Source organism: Ursus arctos, unplaced genomic scaffold, assembly GCF_023065955.2.
Source record: "Ursus arctos isolate Adak ecotype North America unplaced genomic scaffold, UrsArc2.0 scaffold_5, whole genome shotgun sequence".
In the NCBI taxonomy this organism is placed as follows: Eukaryota; Metazoa; Chordata; class Mammalia; order Carnivora; family Ursidae; genus Ursus; species Ursus arctos.
The window spans coordinates 34,335,782-34,352,774 of NW_026623067.1; the positions used below are offsets into that span (position 1 = coordinate 34,335,782).

At 40.0% G+C, this 16,993-nt stretch overlaps 1 protein-coding gene across 1 annotated transcript in view; it reads right to left on the reverse strand.

Annotated features, from left to right (window-relative positions):
- TRPC7 (transient receptor potential cation channel subfamily C member 7) overlaps nucleotides 1-16,737 on the reverse strand; it is a 160,990-nt gene extending 144,253 nt beyond the window's left edge. The window contains exons 1-2 of the mRNA XM_026508042.3: nucleotides 16,727-16,737; nucleotides 370-1,147 (exon numbers count right to left, since the gene is read on the reverse strand). Of these exons, the coding sequence (XP_026363827.2) occupies nucleotides 370-1,147; nucleotides 16,727-16,737 (789 nt within the window). The remainder of the gene's footprint in view (nucleotides 1-369; nucleotides 1,148-16,726) is intronic.
- Nucleotides 16,738-16,993: the final 256 nt, after the last annotated feature.

Consider the following 16,993-nt stretch of genomic DNA (forward strand, 5'->3'; position numbering starts at 1 on the left):
CCTGATCTAGGAAACATCCAGTGTGTCTAGGACACACTCCTGAGCAACCTGGGGCAGAACCAAGTGAGGCATTTACCCTGGAACCACAATATCATCCTGCCTGTGGTGCTGCTTGTCTTTTACTGTGTAGATTTGTGCTTAAGTCACCTCTTCACATTTAGGCGGTTTCAAATATTTCACCTAATGGGCTGCTTTTCTTTCAGGCCTACATCTAGCAAGATTGAGGAATTCCCCTTCCTCCCTGTGGGCCAGCGAGACCCCAAGGCCCTCACCCTGGGTTAGACCGGAAAACAACCCATTTGACTACTGGACACACCTGGAAGAGCCCTCTGGGCAATCTGTCTGCAGAGTGGTGAGTGGGAGAGTTACCTTGAATTCAGTCTCAATGTTGGCTAGTCTGGCCAATTCGTTGCTTAGCTCCAGCGCGGTGAGGACAGGGTCTTCACTGGACAGAGACAAGTAGGCAGCGCTCGCCAGTCCCTTGTAGGCATTCATGCGGGAGCGGGAGTGGCTGAACGAGTCCTTCCGCTGCTTCTCGGTGCACTCGTTGCACTTGCAGAAGTAGTCGTGTGGCCGCTCGATGCGGGCGCCCTTGAGCAGGAGGATGTGCACGATCTCATACTCCTGGCAGTGCGCTGCCAGGATGATGGGCGTGATGTCGTGGGAGAAGCGCGTGCCGTCCTCGTCGTAGGCATAGAAGTCGTCGTCGCGCAGCTCCTGCTCCAGCGGGCTGAGGGTCAGGCGCTGGCCCTGCGCGAAGGCCGGGTGGTTGAGGATGGCCTCCACGATGCGCACGTAGCCCTTGCTGATGGCCAGCAGCAACGCGTCCCCCACCCGCGCCAGGTTCTCCTTCTTGAGGAGCAGCTCCGTGACCTCCAGGTGCTCGTTGCCCACGGCCAGCTGCAGTGCGTTTTGCCCCATGTAGTCCACGCAGTTGAAGTTGAGGGTCTTGGACTCCTCCAGCATTTTCCTGACCACGGGGATGTTGCCATACTCGGCCGAGTCCAGGAAGCGCTCCTCCTCGGGCGTCAGGCTGGTGCCCTTCTCGTTGAACATGTAGGCGGGACCCCGGGTGGCCTGGCGACGGCCCTTTTCCCTCAGTGTCGTGTGCCGGCGCTGCATGTTTCTGAAGGTGCTGCTCCCCAGCCTGTGCGGGTACAAGGCAGAGATGCTCTGTTACTCTCCCAGGGGCCTGCGGGGTTCCCAGGGGCAGAGCAAACCCAGACTGTTGAGATGAAAAAGCAGCTCACAATTGGGATCTTAACGAGCAATTACAAAATCTTACTGGAAATCATTTTCCTCTCATTGAGATGAAGACAGGTTGCTAAACCTGAACTATTCCTAGTGGTATAGAGGAATCTTGATTTGGTTATCCAGCATCAGTACGCCTGGGGTAGAGGAATGCTGGCAGACTGAAATGTGGGTTCAGGTGGAGGGTAATGGGAGATAGGGAGCGTGTGGTCGAAACAGGCCAAGGACTGTGAATTTTCTTTCCATTTGTGCAAAGTTCAGGATGTCACTTAACTTCTCTGGGCTTTTAGTACCCTGCTTCTCTGTGAATTTACCCATACAACATGGATAACTTTTTGTGTGCCACAGCGTCCATTGGAAGATTAAGTGAGGTGACTTGTATTAGAAAGTTGTGTTGGTTTTATTCTGTACCCTCCTGCCTGTTGGCATGCCCGGTTCCCCCAGGGATCTGCTGCAGACGGCCCCCGTGGATTCTGCTGCCTTTGCTTTGGGTGCATTACCCCCTTGAGCTCCGTCACTGTGACAACACACAGGCATGGCCACATGCCTCTCCTTCCACATTCTGTGCTATCTGGGGTGGCCATCCTATATGGGAACTGTGCTCATGCACAGTGCTCTGGTCCTCATGCAGCCCGAGCATCTACCAAAGGGCAAGATGAGGCAGGGAGCGGGCCTAGACACATTGTCACTTACTGATGGCCACTGAAGTATCTCCCCTGAAGAAATTCATTCCTAGCTTCCTCAGATCAAACCTGGATTTTTTTTTTTAAAGATTTTATTTATTTATTTGACAGAGATAGAGACAGCCAGCGAGAGAGGGAACACAGGCAGGGGGAGTGGGAGAGAAAGAAGCAGGCTCACAGCGGAGGAGCCTGATGTGGGGCTCGATCCCACGACTCTGGGATCACGCCCTGAGCCGAAGGCAGACGCTCAACGACTGAGCCATCCAGGTGCCCCAAACCTGGATTTTTGTATGGATGGAAGAACAGGTCAGTTTAGATGCTGGATTTTTCACTTGCTCTTTGCTGTTGTGTCAGAGTGTAGAGGTTAATGCTAATACTACTGGTAATAATGGTTAAACTTTTATTAAGTACCTATTCTGTGCCAGTCACTATACTAAGTAGTTAATAATTTCACATATATTACTTGTGCGATTCTTGCATAGATCCTATTACAGGTGATAATGCTGACACAAGTAGGACTGAGAGACAGGCTTTGAAGTCAGAGGGCATAGAGTAGGAGTCCTGCCTCCACCTTTGGCCAACTTGGTAACTTTGGGCAAGTGACCTAGTCCTTTAGTTTGCCAGGGTTTTAAAAAGGTCAGACTAGAGAAAATAAAAGGTATTGTGTCATTTGAGCCTAAGTCAGATACCCCATCTTCAGCTAACAGTGAGACTTTGAATGGATCCCTGGCTCAGCATGCTTTCACTGTAATATAGAGTCTGGACCGCATGATCCCTAAGTCCCTACAAACTTGAACAGCTGATTCTCCAGTTGGCCTTATCCATATTTTCTTTTCTTTTTCTTTTTTTTTTTCCTGGTCGACCCCTACTCACATTATTCAGATAATATTAGAATGGCATACATTTCAATAAGACAGTAGCTATTCTAAATAGTAAGTACTTGGAGATTTATTTTAAACTATTTTCCGTGTTTCCAGTAGTCTTTTTGTTATTGGTCATATCTCCATGCATTAAGAATACTCATTATTTTACTTAAGCCCTTTATAAAAAAATAAAAGTAATCCTAGAAGAAGACCTTTAAACTAATTCTAGTGTTTTGAGATTTAAAAAACTGGCGATCTTGTGAATTTTAAAATTTTGGGCTCCATTTGGTTTTCTGCTTGTTTTACCTTTTGACCTGCTCAAATCCTTTAGTTTTAGCTCTTTTAGGGGGCCCTATCTGGCATAAGGCTAAAGACTTGGAGGCCAGAGCTTATGCTCTAATCTTGCATAAGGCTGAGTCACACATTTTTTGGGGGAAGCTGCTAAACTCTTCAATGGAGTAGCTTTTTCATCTGCAGAAAATTAAAAGGCATAATTATGGGTAGCTCCGTCAAAAGGTAACTGTAGGTGATAAATCCTAATAGAGAGCTCTGAGCTCCTTTAGAAAGAGATCTGAACTGCCATCCACTTTTCTGAAGTACATTTTGATAAAAGATTTCTGGGGAAAAGGTTCTCGGGATTCAAGTTCTCGGAGCCCATTTCTCTCAACAATGCCATCATTCCAGGGAGAGAGGCTGCTTACTGATGCCAGGGTAGATTGGGAGTCCACTAGAGGCCTCTGTAGGAGAGAGGGACTTGCAAATAGGGTACAAGCATTTATTTTTACAGGTTTTTCAGAGGAAGAAGAAGAGACTGAGTTGAAAGCCAAGCAGTCACTTCATTTGTATCCCCAAAGAGCCTTGTTTCAGAGGATGTTACAAAGTCAGTTTCAAGGTCTGTCATCTGGGTACACACACGCAGGTAGGAATTGAGCCCATAGAAGAATAATAGTCTTTCTGATGGAACTACTAAGTGTGTCCTGGGATGAGGCTTATACTCCTTTCAGGAGCGCCTTTTTGGATTTAGTCATTACAACTCAACTTGAGAAAAGTTGATTTCCACCCAGGAGCATCTGAGTGGTATGTCAGAGATGAGAGGGCATCTGTCCTAGAACGAGCCAGGGCTTGAGCTTGATTCCATGTCCTTTTACATTAGAGGTCTGCTCAAGAGGGAGAATAGGTCAGACTCCAAGGTCAAGGGTATACAACTAACAACAAGCCCTGGAGAGATTAATTCAAAGGATATATAATAACTACTGAACCAAGTCAGAGCAGAGAAACATTTCACAGGGAACATGTAAGTACCCAATCTAAATTCAGAGTCCGGATAAATATCATAGACACTGCAGCTTAAAAACTTAAAGGATGTTAAACATTGTTTGATAATTTCCTTCATTAGACCAACCAACCAACAAACAAACCTAAAAGCAAGGTGTTAGCGTTCTCATTTAAGTGAGGCAGAAAGACTAAACCTTAGGTCAAATAATTTCTGCACAAGAGTAGAGTGTCGTATAAACCTTGATGTTTCTGTAATAATTATGTTTTATTAAGGAAAAATATATAGGTGTGCCTAGTATTTGTCAGAATGTCAAATGTCCTCCCCATCTGACATGCATTTTTCTGAATGACCTTGAAAGCAGACACCCAGATGTAGTAAGAAATAAACAAGCCTCTCTTTCCCAGCTTTTAAAATCTCAGCTTTGAGATACATTCAGATGCTTACAGAATTGTCAGTTATCTATTTTCCCAGGAGAATTTGGCCTTGATGAAACCTTATGGGCCCTCAAGTCATGTATGCATACAAGGATATACTGGGGCATCCTATGCAATGAGGTTGCTTTCAACAAAGGGTTTCACAACAGACCCGGGAGCCACAGGAATTCGTTCAGATATTGGTGGGGGCCTTTTTACCTCACTGGGGGCTTCTTATTAGCTGTGACTCCCTCTTATCCTGATATCTCTCTAATCATGCTTTTTAAACATTGAGTTTTTCAGCTTTGTTAGTGTATGATTGACAAAATTATGAAATATTTAAAGTATATACTGTGGTGATTTGATTTAAGTATGCATCATGGAAGGAATCCCACCGTCTAGTGAATTAACACATTCATCACTTCACATGCTTATATTTGGTGAGACCATTAAGTTCTCTCTTAGAAAATTTTGTTTATGTAATACAGTGTTGTCAATCATCATAGTCACTGTGTTGTACACTAGATCTTCAGCCTATCGCTGAAAGTTTGTACACTTTCACCAACCTTTCCCTGTTTGCCCAATTGCAGCATTTTTATACTCATGAATGCATTTAGCCTTACCAATAATCTTGACATTATGGATAGTCAGCCTTTAGGCATACATTTCGCATGGGTTGGAAAGGATCCACAAAAGTTGATAGGTCAAAAAGATAAAGTCATTTGGCTTACAATAGCTGGTGGCCAAAACTCACACTCATGAATCAGCTGTGTTCCTCTGCTGGAGTATGGGGATATTGTCACAGTTTCAAGAACAATAATGAGCAAAATGATTCTCCTTAAAATCCAATTAGCATTTGATTGCCCTTACTCTAATATTTTTCTTAAAAATGAACTTTGAATGCAAATGCCTTTTTATTTGCATATATTATTGAGATAATGAGTGATCAAACTCATCAAACATCTCAATTAAGGTACTGTGTTTTTCATCTTTCATAAATGCATACATTGACATTTGATGTCATTGAGAAGAAGGGTTTCAGTGGAAACAAAACCATATTTGAGAGGAGGACTGATTATTAAACTCTCCCTCTTGATCCCTTGGTTGCTATTTTTATCAAACTGCTTTTACAGATGCATCAGCCAGTCTGAAGAAAGCCAGATGTCAGTGATCCATGAAAAGTATGAATTCTGCACCCTAAATCCAGCTGCAAATAAGCATGACCATTAAGCATTTTGGAGACAGGGATTGTGATTAATTACTGATGAAGAAAAGGACACTTAATCAAAATGTCTTTTCGGAGATATTTGTTGTCTTTTTCGTAAAATTGCTCCATGCACCATAGGTCTCTGTGGAAATCACCCAAGCCTGAAGCTAATTCAGTCTGTAACATTCCACAACCGAATGCAGAACCAAACAAAATCCAGGAGTTAGACTAGTTACCCAGGAAAACCCAGCTCTGGTCTGTGCATTCTTTCCCGAGTTTACATAGTCTGAGTTTTAGTCCAGAGCAGCAGTGATGAAATAGTCAAGTGATTTGGAATCTTCTCCTGAATCTCAGTTCTCTTACCAAAATAAGGGACTAGTGAAATCCATCCTCCATGCACCTCAGCCACAGTGAAGACGCAGTCATGTGTGTCAGATGTCCCGGACACTGTGAAGCCTTATGCAGATGTCCATGACAGGAATGACCAAACCTTACACACCAGTACACTTAAGTAAATGGCTATAAACTGGCTTTCGTTTTACTCTCCACTGATACAGCCAGCTTAGCTGTTTTTCTAAATGACTGTAGAATAGTGATAGCTAACACATATTACACATTTGCCATGTGCCAGACGTTCTGGTAAGTGCTTTATACGAATTACTGTTTTAATTCACACAAATCATATGATAAGCTTAGCTGTTTTCCTCAGTGACTAATCGTAACGATTAGCATTTATTACACATTAACCACGTTGCAGGCATTATGCTGAGTACTTTACATGTATTATCATTTTAAATTCTCATAAACTACTACATGATACAGTTGTTATTGTCATTCCCATTTAACAGATGATGAAATGAGGCTGAGATAAATTAACCACTTTTGTGAAGGCTATATAACTTGTGAGTGGTAGATCCACTATTAGGAATCTCAATTGTTTGGTTTCAAAGCCAGTGCTTTGGGCTGGTATGCCATTGCCATCTTTCTTCCTCCTCCATTTTTTCTAATTTTCTTTAGACTGTCATTTTTTTCATTAGAGTGCAGGATCCTTGAGGGCAGGGAAATTACTCGTTTATATGGCATATGTGTACCTGGTGCCCCGTACCCCTGATGCCTGGCATATGGATCATGGTCAAATAACATAATCATTTCTTAAATACTTGAATTTGGGTTGGGCATTAAAGAGGACCAATAAAATAGAGGTGTTAATGTTTACAAATATAGGAGCCATAGGATCCTGTAACTGTTATTTCCTGTTTGTGCTGACAGCTTTTAAAATAAGGTATGAGTTCCAAAGCCAAATTAGTTTCCAGCTCCACTGTAAATAATGGTCCATAAGTTGCTAGAGGAGACCATTAATATCAGAGGGTATATTAAGTCCCTTGGGTGACTGGGGCATTCCCACTTCTTCAAGACACTTCTGAAAAATTTTTTGTTATTTCCAGAGGCATCCAATTAATTTCTAAGTATCATCTTCCTTATTCTGTTGAAGTTGAGGTGAGATAGTACCTATAAGTTATAGTGCCTAGTAAGTGCTCTAGTAACATTGGATACTATTAACTGTCTTAGTTTAATATAATCATAATAATTATGGATCTGTAGCATTCAAGTTCTTACCTAAAGTTAGTGGCAATAATTTGCTTGTACAACACATGCATTTTGAATAAAAGAAAAAGTACCCACCTACTTATCCCATGAATATACATGAGTTCATATACCTTACCATTCAGTTCCTATGGGAATAGCAAAATATCCTTCTGCTACTCATTATAATACATTATATTGAGATACACTTTCCAAACAATTCTGCTTGAGGTATACTTTCTAAACACAATAATGTGTTATATTTTTTCCATTGCATCTTGGATTGAAAATATTATCTGGATTCCTGAATGCTAATAAATGATTTTATCAGCAACTTATTTTTCAACAAATAACATCATTTAGAGGTTATTCTCTCTATTTTCAAACTACCTTATATATTAGCCATACAAATATAACTAATGCTTTGTGCTTTTATTTTTTCTTTCTTTTTAATCCTTATTTGTCTATTTGGAACTGGGGAGTTATGAAACTGGATGTCTGTATCTCACTGTGTATATCTCCAGATAGAGCTGAAATGATAAGTTCTTACAGTTATATATTTTTGCCCCAAAGATTTGTCTTGTTATAAAATAGATATGTATAACCTTTTAACTGTTACATTAACCTTTGTGACAGGAGAGCCTGAAATGATCATCTACTACTATGAAAATAAGAGAGGCCCTTAAATTGTGAAATGACAATACTGAATAAAGTAATATGCTAAATATTTATCTGGGGGGAAATGTTGATTGCCTTTCCTGAGCAAGAAATCCTGACGGCTCTCATCCAGAATACCACATGTATCTGAAATTAGCCTCAGTGAGGCTCTATATAGTTTTCTTTTTTTTTTTTCCCTGGGTTAATTACTGCCTGAAGGAGTTAGCTAATCTGTATGCCCCTAAGCTTAGGAGCAAGTATTTTTGGAAATAAATTTTTATGAAATTATAATTGTGATGTAGAACCTTGGCAAGTTGTTAAATAATTAAACCGATGCCGCTGCTTAGAAGATTTTAGAGAGTGAGTTTGTATCATATTCATAATGAATATTCTGGATTTAATGTGTATTCATTCATAAATCTGATGTGTGTCCAGTGGTTCAGAAACAGGACCCACCAGCAGGTGGCATTCTGAAGCAAAAATTCACAGAGTGCCACTAGACAGGGTCAATCATTATTGCCTCTTTCAAATATACCCTGAATTCATTAAGCCTTTAAATTACAATTAATGGCAATAGCATCTTGATTAAGTCTATTCAATCACACTTAAGTGAATTTACAACTTCACATGTGAAGAAGGAGATTCTGTGTTACACAGTTTCAAAGCTTGTGTCAAAGCCCTGCCCAGATTACATCTCTTTTATTAAGAGCATATTCATTATGTTGAAATGGACATCTAAAGGACATATTTTCCACAAATAAAAGGAAAGAAAAATTAATAGCCTCTTTCTTCCCACCTGTAGTTCTTTAACGGTGGCTACTTATTAGAAGGTAGCCTTCTACCTCTTCCTATCCCCATATTTATGTTAAGATAAATACAGTCACAAAAAATGTCAAATTAAAAAGCTGTCAGTGGTGAAGTAGGAGGAGAACAGACAACACATATACTCTCTTCCAGGAATAAAAGAAAAAACTGCACTCTAGCACAGAAAGGTTGGGTTACCAGGATGAGTTGTCTATTTTAAATGGATTTTTAAACTTAGACTTCCAAGGAAAAGTAAAAAAAAAAATTCCTCTACCAACCCAACAAATAAGAAAGATTTCAGATCCAGATTTACATCTAAAAATACAAGCAATGCACAGGAGGGAGAGGGCTAATAAATAAAAGTTTAATTCCCTATTTCAGCAAGAAAACAACCTCTGTTGGATAAATCAGTATGAAAGAATCATCATAGTTGCTTACATTGAGGGAGAAATAAGCAGGCTGGTCCCTCCTCTCTAGATGACCGGAATCCGGTGTTGAGTCGCGGGAATCTGGCTCCCCATGGGTGGTAGCTGAGGAGATGCCGCTCTCCGTGGTGCTGAAGTGTAGAGCTGATCAAGTGAGTGGAGTTGCGAAGATGTGAAGGCGCGCTTCTCTGTCCTTTGTGCTGCAATGGTAAAAACTCGCCTTCCGAGGCAGACTCGCCTTACCGTTCTTTCCCTAATCTGGGGGAAATTTCCCAGGGAACATGACGGAGAAGGATCTGTGTGTGAGACTGGCATGTGGAGTGCTGATGGGTTGGTATAGTTCCCACCCCTTCTCCCAGACAGTAGCTTTGAAAGGGAGGTATCAACTCTGCCTTCCTACCCTGGATCCTCACGATTTCTACCTGCTCCCTCTCACATCCCAGAACAGTGCATAACACACACACACACACACGCACGCACATGCACACACACACACACACACACACACAGAGGCACGCACACACCTTAATTATGTAAGGCAGCAGGTTTTGACTCCTGAGGCAGAATATTCATCTGTTTAAATAAATGAAAAATGAGGAATGAATTAATCTCCTACCTGTTGTGTCTGTGGGTGTTTACACAAGGAGGGAGCTGAAAAGAAAACTAAAACCAGAAGAACTTGAAGGATGACAGAAGTAGTTTGTTGTTGTTGTTGTTGTTGTTGTTGTTGTTTTAAATAAGCTTTAAGGTCACAGCCCACTTTTTCTTCTGTGTGTGATGCATTTCCTAACTCTACCCCTTTGTTTTATGACCTTTTAACATTGTCTAAGATCAGGAAGAAGTCAGTGGTATAGACCAAGTCTGATGTTAATAACAGGACTTTAAAAGGATTAACTTTCATTTGTAACTTTCCATTTTTTTGTAAGGAAATTCCTAATGCAGAAATCCATTTCCCCCACAATCCCTATTCTCACCAATTTCCTTTTTAACAGATGGTCCGTGATTCTTACTCACTAAAGTATTTTGATGGCCTCTGAAAGAGAAACCTCCTTAATTGAAATATTGCCCGTGTGCAGAAAAACCAGGATTACTCCTAGGATCTACCTCTGTCACTGAACAATAAATCAGAATTCTTTTCTTTGTAACCAGTTTATGGATTAACAACTCATGGTTTGTAAAGACTGTCTTGGTGTGTAAATGTAATACTTAGGGTTAAAGAATTGGCTTATAATATAATGTATTTTGCACAATGCCATTCTGTGTTTATAAGCAAATCAGATTGCATTAGTTCATTAATATGCCACTACCATTTTCTCTGGAAGCAACATGGTGTTGGGGGGAAGACCCTGGAATTTTGATTCACTTATTAACTGTGTGACTTTGGGCATAATACTGAACCTCATTGAAACTTTGTCTCCTTATATGTACATGGTGGGTAATGTTACGGGGGCCATAATACCTTTTTCCAAATGCATGGTGATAACTAGATGAAATAACATATAAAAAGCATCCAGAAGAGTTAGTTAGCATTTAAGAGGTATGTAATAAGTTTGAGTGTTTTCTTCCTGTCCTTACTCAGAGAAGTTAAATACTCTAGTTACAACTCTCTAAAATGCTTGACAACAAACAAATTTTATTCCTGTAAGCCTCTACACAAGCTTTCCAATATAAATCATGGTGCTTTATTGGATAAAATACCTTTTTAAAAAGAAATTATCTTAAAATTATGATTTTTTTCTTTTAAAAATTTAAGTCTGGAAGGACAAGGGAATTTCATTTTTAATTAGAATCAGGAATGAAAACATTGAACTCATTTGAATAGAATGTTAATGAATTAAGAGCTATTTAATATCACATTGAAGTGTAGAGGAGAATATGTGAAGCCAACAAAAGTGTCTTACACAGCCACGAAGTCAGAAGATTAGCTATGACACTGGAAATATTATTTTGATTGGGATCCTCATCATCATGATTGGTGAAGCAGTATAGAATAAGATATTCTTAATTATAAAATACTTTCTCAAGAAAACTGGGTTGTGGCTTTTAGTTGATAATGCCGGAGATGAAGTCTTGTTATATTCTGTTTTTAATAAATAACCAAAAGAATATTTTCTTGAAATTCTGACATGAACTGTGTTCTCGTTTCCACTTTTGATGAGCTCCTTGTAAAACAAGTCATATTTTAAAAAAATGTGACAATGACAGTACAGCAGTTATATATATGGAGGAAATGAGCTAATTATTTTATAGATATGTTAACTGAAGACAGGTCAGAATCAGGCCAGATAACTCTTTAAAAGTGATAGGTTAAGATGACATTTCTGAGGGATCCAACCTTCAGTATCCACGTTATTGGAGAACTTTGTCACTTCTAGAGGATCTCATATACAGCAATTTGTTCAGTGGGTTAATACTTGTAACTTAAAAAATGTTACATACATATCAAAATTTACATATCAGTATGTAAAGCACGGAAGTAATTAGGTCCTTTCTAACAATGGTGAAAGTTCAGAAGACTACAGATATCCAAGGTTCTGTGTAAGGTCTTGAGCTTTGTTTTCTCCTTGGCTCACAGTACAGTACATACCATTCTAGTCAAACTTCTTATATTTTAATATCAAATCTTCCATTCCCCAAATGTGTCCCTCAGTTTTATCACCTGTAAAAAGAAAGTAATAACAGTCTCTTACTTGTAGAGTTATAGTGAGGATAAAATGAGACAACTCACTTAAAGTGCTTACAGCAATGCCAGGCACATAGTCAGGGCTCAGTATACATCAGTTTCCATTAGTGCTCAACAGCTCATTCTGTCACTGAATAGTGAACATACTATTGATCTGTGGTTCTCAGACTTTGCGTGCTCTATTGTCACCTAACCACCCTGTTGAAAATATAAAAATACAATTTTCTGGTGCTCCTTCCCTAGGGGATTTGCATTTTTTTCCTCAAGAACTTTTGGTCATTCTGTTGCAAGAAGTTCATAAATCACACTGTGAGGAAACACTGCTCTTGTCTATTGGAAGAGTAATTTGTTTTAGAAACTGCAGCCGTGAGTATGAAAGTCTACTTCGTATGTCTGAACCCCATGCTACCTTGTTTGGTTATTGGATAGACCTGGCTCTTTATCCTAGGTAGAAGCAGCAGTACAGTAATCAGACTTCTTCTTACACTTTTTTAAAATTTAAATTCAATTAAATTTAAATTCATTAGTTTCAGATGTAGTGATTTAAGAAAGTGATGCAAAAAAAAAAAAAAGTGAAATAAATCAGTCCCATAGGAAAAAAAAAAATCTAGTCGAAATTGCCAGAAGTCACTATGTTAAACTCATACGCAAAAAGAATAGGCATTCTATCTCATCTCAGTTGAGGGAACCATCAGTGCAAAACTTCTCCAGAGTGAACATAGATCTGATAAAAATCTTGTGCTCTAGACTGTTCTCAAGTCATGAAAAATTGGGTCTTAATTCATGAGTAGGTGAGGAGTGACCAGAAATGGCACTGTGTCTCAAAGTGATGATAAGAATAATGCTAATTTAATCCTATTCATTTTATGCATTTTGTGGAAAATTATTGATTTTCTAGTTTGGGCTGTAAACTTCGGGATTTCAGTAGTTGTGCCCTTAAAGGATTATATCAGCTATAAATGGCCAGTAACCTATTAAAAGTTTCTTTAAAAAGCAAGCAGAAAGTAAAATGAAATAATCATTTATACATGGTGATCCCCTTTCAAGGAAGGACTTGCACAGAGGTGACAGTCAGCTGACAAACCCCAGCTTTCATATCCTTCAGGGTCTGCCTCAGCTGCAGAAAGCCGTCTTACCTGACATCACACCATTTCTTGGGTAGCCTTTACCTGGTGACTGAGCAAGGTGGGAGCAGCCATTTTAGGGACACTCTTATAAGGAACACTTGCTCCAGAGCTCACTGCCGTAATTGGCCTAGTTATCAAAGTTTGATTTCTTCCTCTGTCCAATCCTACTTCCTCTCTCTTCCTTTCATAAATCCTTAGTAAGTATCTTTCACCTCAAACTCTGTCTCAGTTTCTGCTTCCAGGGAATCTAACCTGCATTAATTGGTAGTAGGTGTGGTTTGAGAAAGTAGGTGATAAGATGGTGTTTGAAGCTAGATCACCATCTAGATGGCTATGCAGATCCAATCACTGGTCTTATGTGGAGCATAGACAGCTCCTGGAACAAGATGATCATCAGGTTCCTAAACTTTTACCTGTATTGAATTGGAAAGTTATACTAATGGAAGAGAATACATTAGCAGGTGTGATATATCATGCATTTGAAACTTCCAGGAGAGATAATAATGTTAAGCATTGTGATATGGGATTGCTATTGTTAAATGCCACTGATAGCCAAAGAAAGATAATGAGTAGTTGAGGTTGTATAATAGGCAATTAAAAATCCAGGTGTAAGAGCCAGAGGACCTCTTGGTTGCATACAAAGAAGCTTTTATAAAGTCTAGAGGGAAGATAGAGAAGGTCAAGGTCTAAGCCTAGGAATTAATATTCAGAGGACTGAATTCAGAGATGACTAAATGCCCCACCAAAATAAGTCCATCATGCCAAGTACTTTGGTTGGGAAAATCCAAGATTCTGGTGGGATGAGGACATCTGCATAGATGTCTCTCAAGATTTTCACTTCCCATATACCTTTGAACCTTTGACCCTGCAGACATGGTCCATTCATCTCTATTAAGAGTTAGTACCCCCCCCCCCCCCCCCAGTCTCATACTGGAAGGCTTTATATGGTCCTCTCACCCACGTAGTATCATGTGTCTGTCCCAGGACCCATACCACCTTCCTTACTGCCAAAGTCCTGTGACTAAGTTAGGTTGTACACAGGCTGTGAACTGACATTAATATCTAGAGACCCATAATATAGCAGAGGATGTTCTGAGTCTGATAAGGCAGGAAAGGGACAGTGCTCCAGAGGAGCTAAAAGAACCAGCCAGCATTTGCTGGAAGAACTCAGGGGAGTAAGTGTGGGCCTGGGTTCTAAGGATGCTTGATCAAGGGAATGGGAAATAAAATTTGCATATTGAAGAGTTTATTGACTTGGAAATGCTCTCTTGAATTACTGGATTTAACATTTTGGCAAGGATCCCAGGGAATGGTGTGAATTTACTGCTAGGATGACCCCTGAAACCATGAAAGAAAACAAGGGCTCACATACGCAAAGTTAAAATGACAGAATTTCCATGGCAGAGGATGGAAGGAAGGGAATAAAAAGCTTAGATCTCTGATTAATTTCACAAATCTAAGCTTTTTATTCCCTTTCCTATTAAGAACTTATCAAACTCAACACTCAAAAAAACCCAAAAAATCCAGTCAAGAAATGGGCAGAAGACATGAACAGACATTTCTTCAAAGAAGACATACACATGGCCAACAGATACATGAAAAAATGCTCAATGTCAATCAGCATCAGGGAAATACAAATGAAAACCACAGCGAGATACGACTTCACACCTGTCAGAATGGCTAAAATTAACAACTCAGGGAAAGAGAGATGTTGGTGAGGATGCAGAGAAATGGGAATCCTCTTCCATTGTTGGTGGGCATGCAAGCTGGTGCTGCCACTCTAGAAAATAGTATGAAGGTTCTTCAAAAAGCTAAAGACAGAGCTACCCTATGACCCAAAAATTTCACTCCTGGTATTTATCCAAAGGATACAAACATAGTGATTTGAAAGGGCACATTCACCCCAGTGTTTATAGCAGCAATGTCCACGATAGCTAAAATATGGAAAGAGCCCATCGACAAATGAATGGATAAAGAAGATGTGATGTGTGTGTGTGTGATGTAATATTATCCACCCATCAAAAAGAAATGAAATCTTGCCATTTGCAATGATGTTGAAACTGGAAGGTATTATGCTAAGCGAAATAAGTCAGTCAGGGAAAGACAAATACCAGATAATTTCCCTCATGAGGGATTCAAGAAACAAAACAGATGAACATAGGAGAAGAGAAGGAAAAATAAAATAATATGAAAACAGGGAGGGAGGCAAATCATAAGAGATGTTGAACTCTAGGAAACAACCTGAGGGTTGCTGGAGGGGAGGTGGGTGGGGGGATGGGGTAACTGAGTGATGGGCATTATGGAGGGCACTTGAAGTAATGAGCACTGGGTGTTGTATGCAACTGATGAATCACTGAATTCTACCTCTAATAATACAGTATATGTTAATTAAATTGAATTTAAATAAAAAATTTAAAAAGGTAAAGAACTTGTAGATGTGGGGATGCTGGAATGAATATTTTTGGCTGGAAGGCCCATGAGCCAATTATGTTTATGGGGCCTAGAGGACATGTCTTTTACCAAAGGCATAAGAAATGCACTGGTTAGGAGAGCACCAGTATTACTACAGTTTACAGTGTAGTTCTTCTTTGTAGGCCAGGGCTGGCAGTAGCATAGTCTGTTACAGACTTGGTTCACAGACTGCAATAGGCACAATGGAACCCTGAAACAATGGAGGCCAGATGGTGGTACTTAAACATCCTAAACCAGGCTGTTGCAGTGCTGTCATGACCAGCAAGAATGGAGGGGCAGTCACGAGCCCACAGATAAATGGAAATGGTTATTAGAAAATAACATCTCTAACGAAAAAGTAGATGGGTAGCTGACTAAGGTACTATTCAGTTTCTGGCTATAGAAAAATCAAGAAAGGATAACTAGTAGGCTGTGGGTGTCTTACTTAAATAAAAAGTCATGATCCTAAATGCATATTACTTAGTGAAAGAAGCCTTTCTGAAAAGGCTGTATACTGTATGATTCTAACTATATGACATTTTTTAAAAGACAAAACTATGGAGACAATAAAAGGATCAGTGATTGCCAAGGGTTGGCAGAGAGGGAGAGATGAATTGGCAGAGCACAGAAGATTTTTAGGGCAGTGAAACTCTTCTTAATGATATTGTAATAGTGGATACATGTCATAATACATTTGTCAAAACCCATAGGATGTACAACACCAAGAGTGAACCCTTATATAAGCTGTGGACTTTGAGTGATAATCATGTGTCAATGTAGGTTCCTCATTTGTGGCAAATATACGGTCTGGTGGAGGATGGTGATAGTGGGGAAGGCTGTGCATATGTAGAGGCAGGGGATATAAGGGAACTTCCTGTACTTTCTGCTCAGTTTTGCTGTGAACCTAAAACTGCTTTTAAAAATACGATTTTCATAAAAAGTTGTGATCCGTTGTTCAGTTTCTGGATCTGATCCAGTTTTCAGTTCTGGAAGTCATTATTGAAGTGGTAGGCACATTCCTAGGAGAAAGAAGATCTAGGTTCTTTATGTGGTAATGGTTCCTCTAGCCCTTCTCCAAAGGGTCCTACAGTCATTTACTTGAACAACTTTTTATTAGGGAAAAGGGAATGCCCAGGCATTTTGAGATCTGTTGGACACAGGGTCTGAGTTGATATTAATATCCAGGGACTCATGGTTAATCATGATCCTCTTGTTAGAGTGGTGGCATAGAATGACTAGGTAGTAAATGGAGTGCTGGCCAACATTGAGCTTACAGGAGATCCACTGGGTCCATGAACCTACCTGATGGCCATTTCCCCGGTCCCAGGATGTTAAGTGACTTTGGCATACTTGGCAGTTGGTGCTGTCTCCACACTGGGTCTTAGTCATGTGATGTAAAAACTCCCATAGCAAGGTAAGCAAAGTGGAAGGCTTTTGAAACTATCCCCCACACTCCCTACACAGCCAGGATAGTTAAAGTAAAAAAAAAACAGTATGACATTCTGGAGAAGGAAAATAGTGAAGATTAATGGTACCCTTTAGGATTTAAAGGATACAGAGGTTATAGTC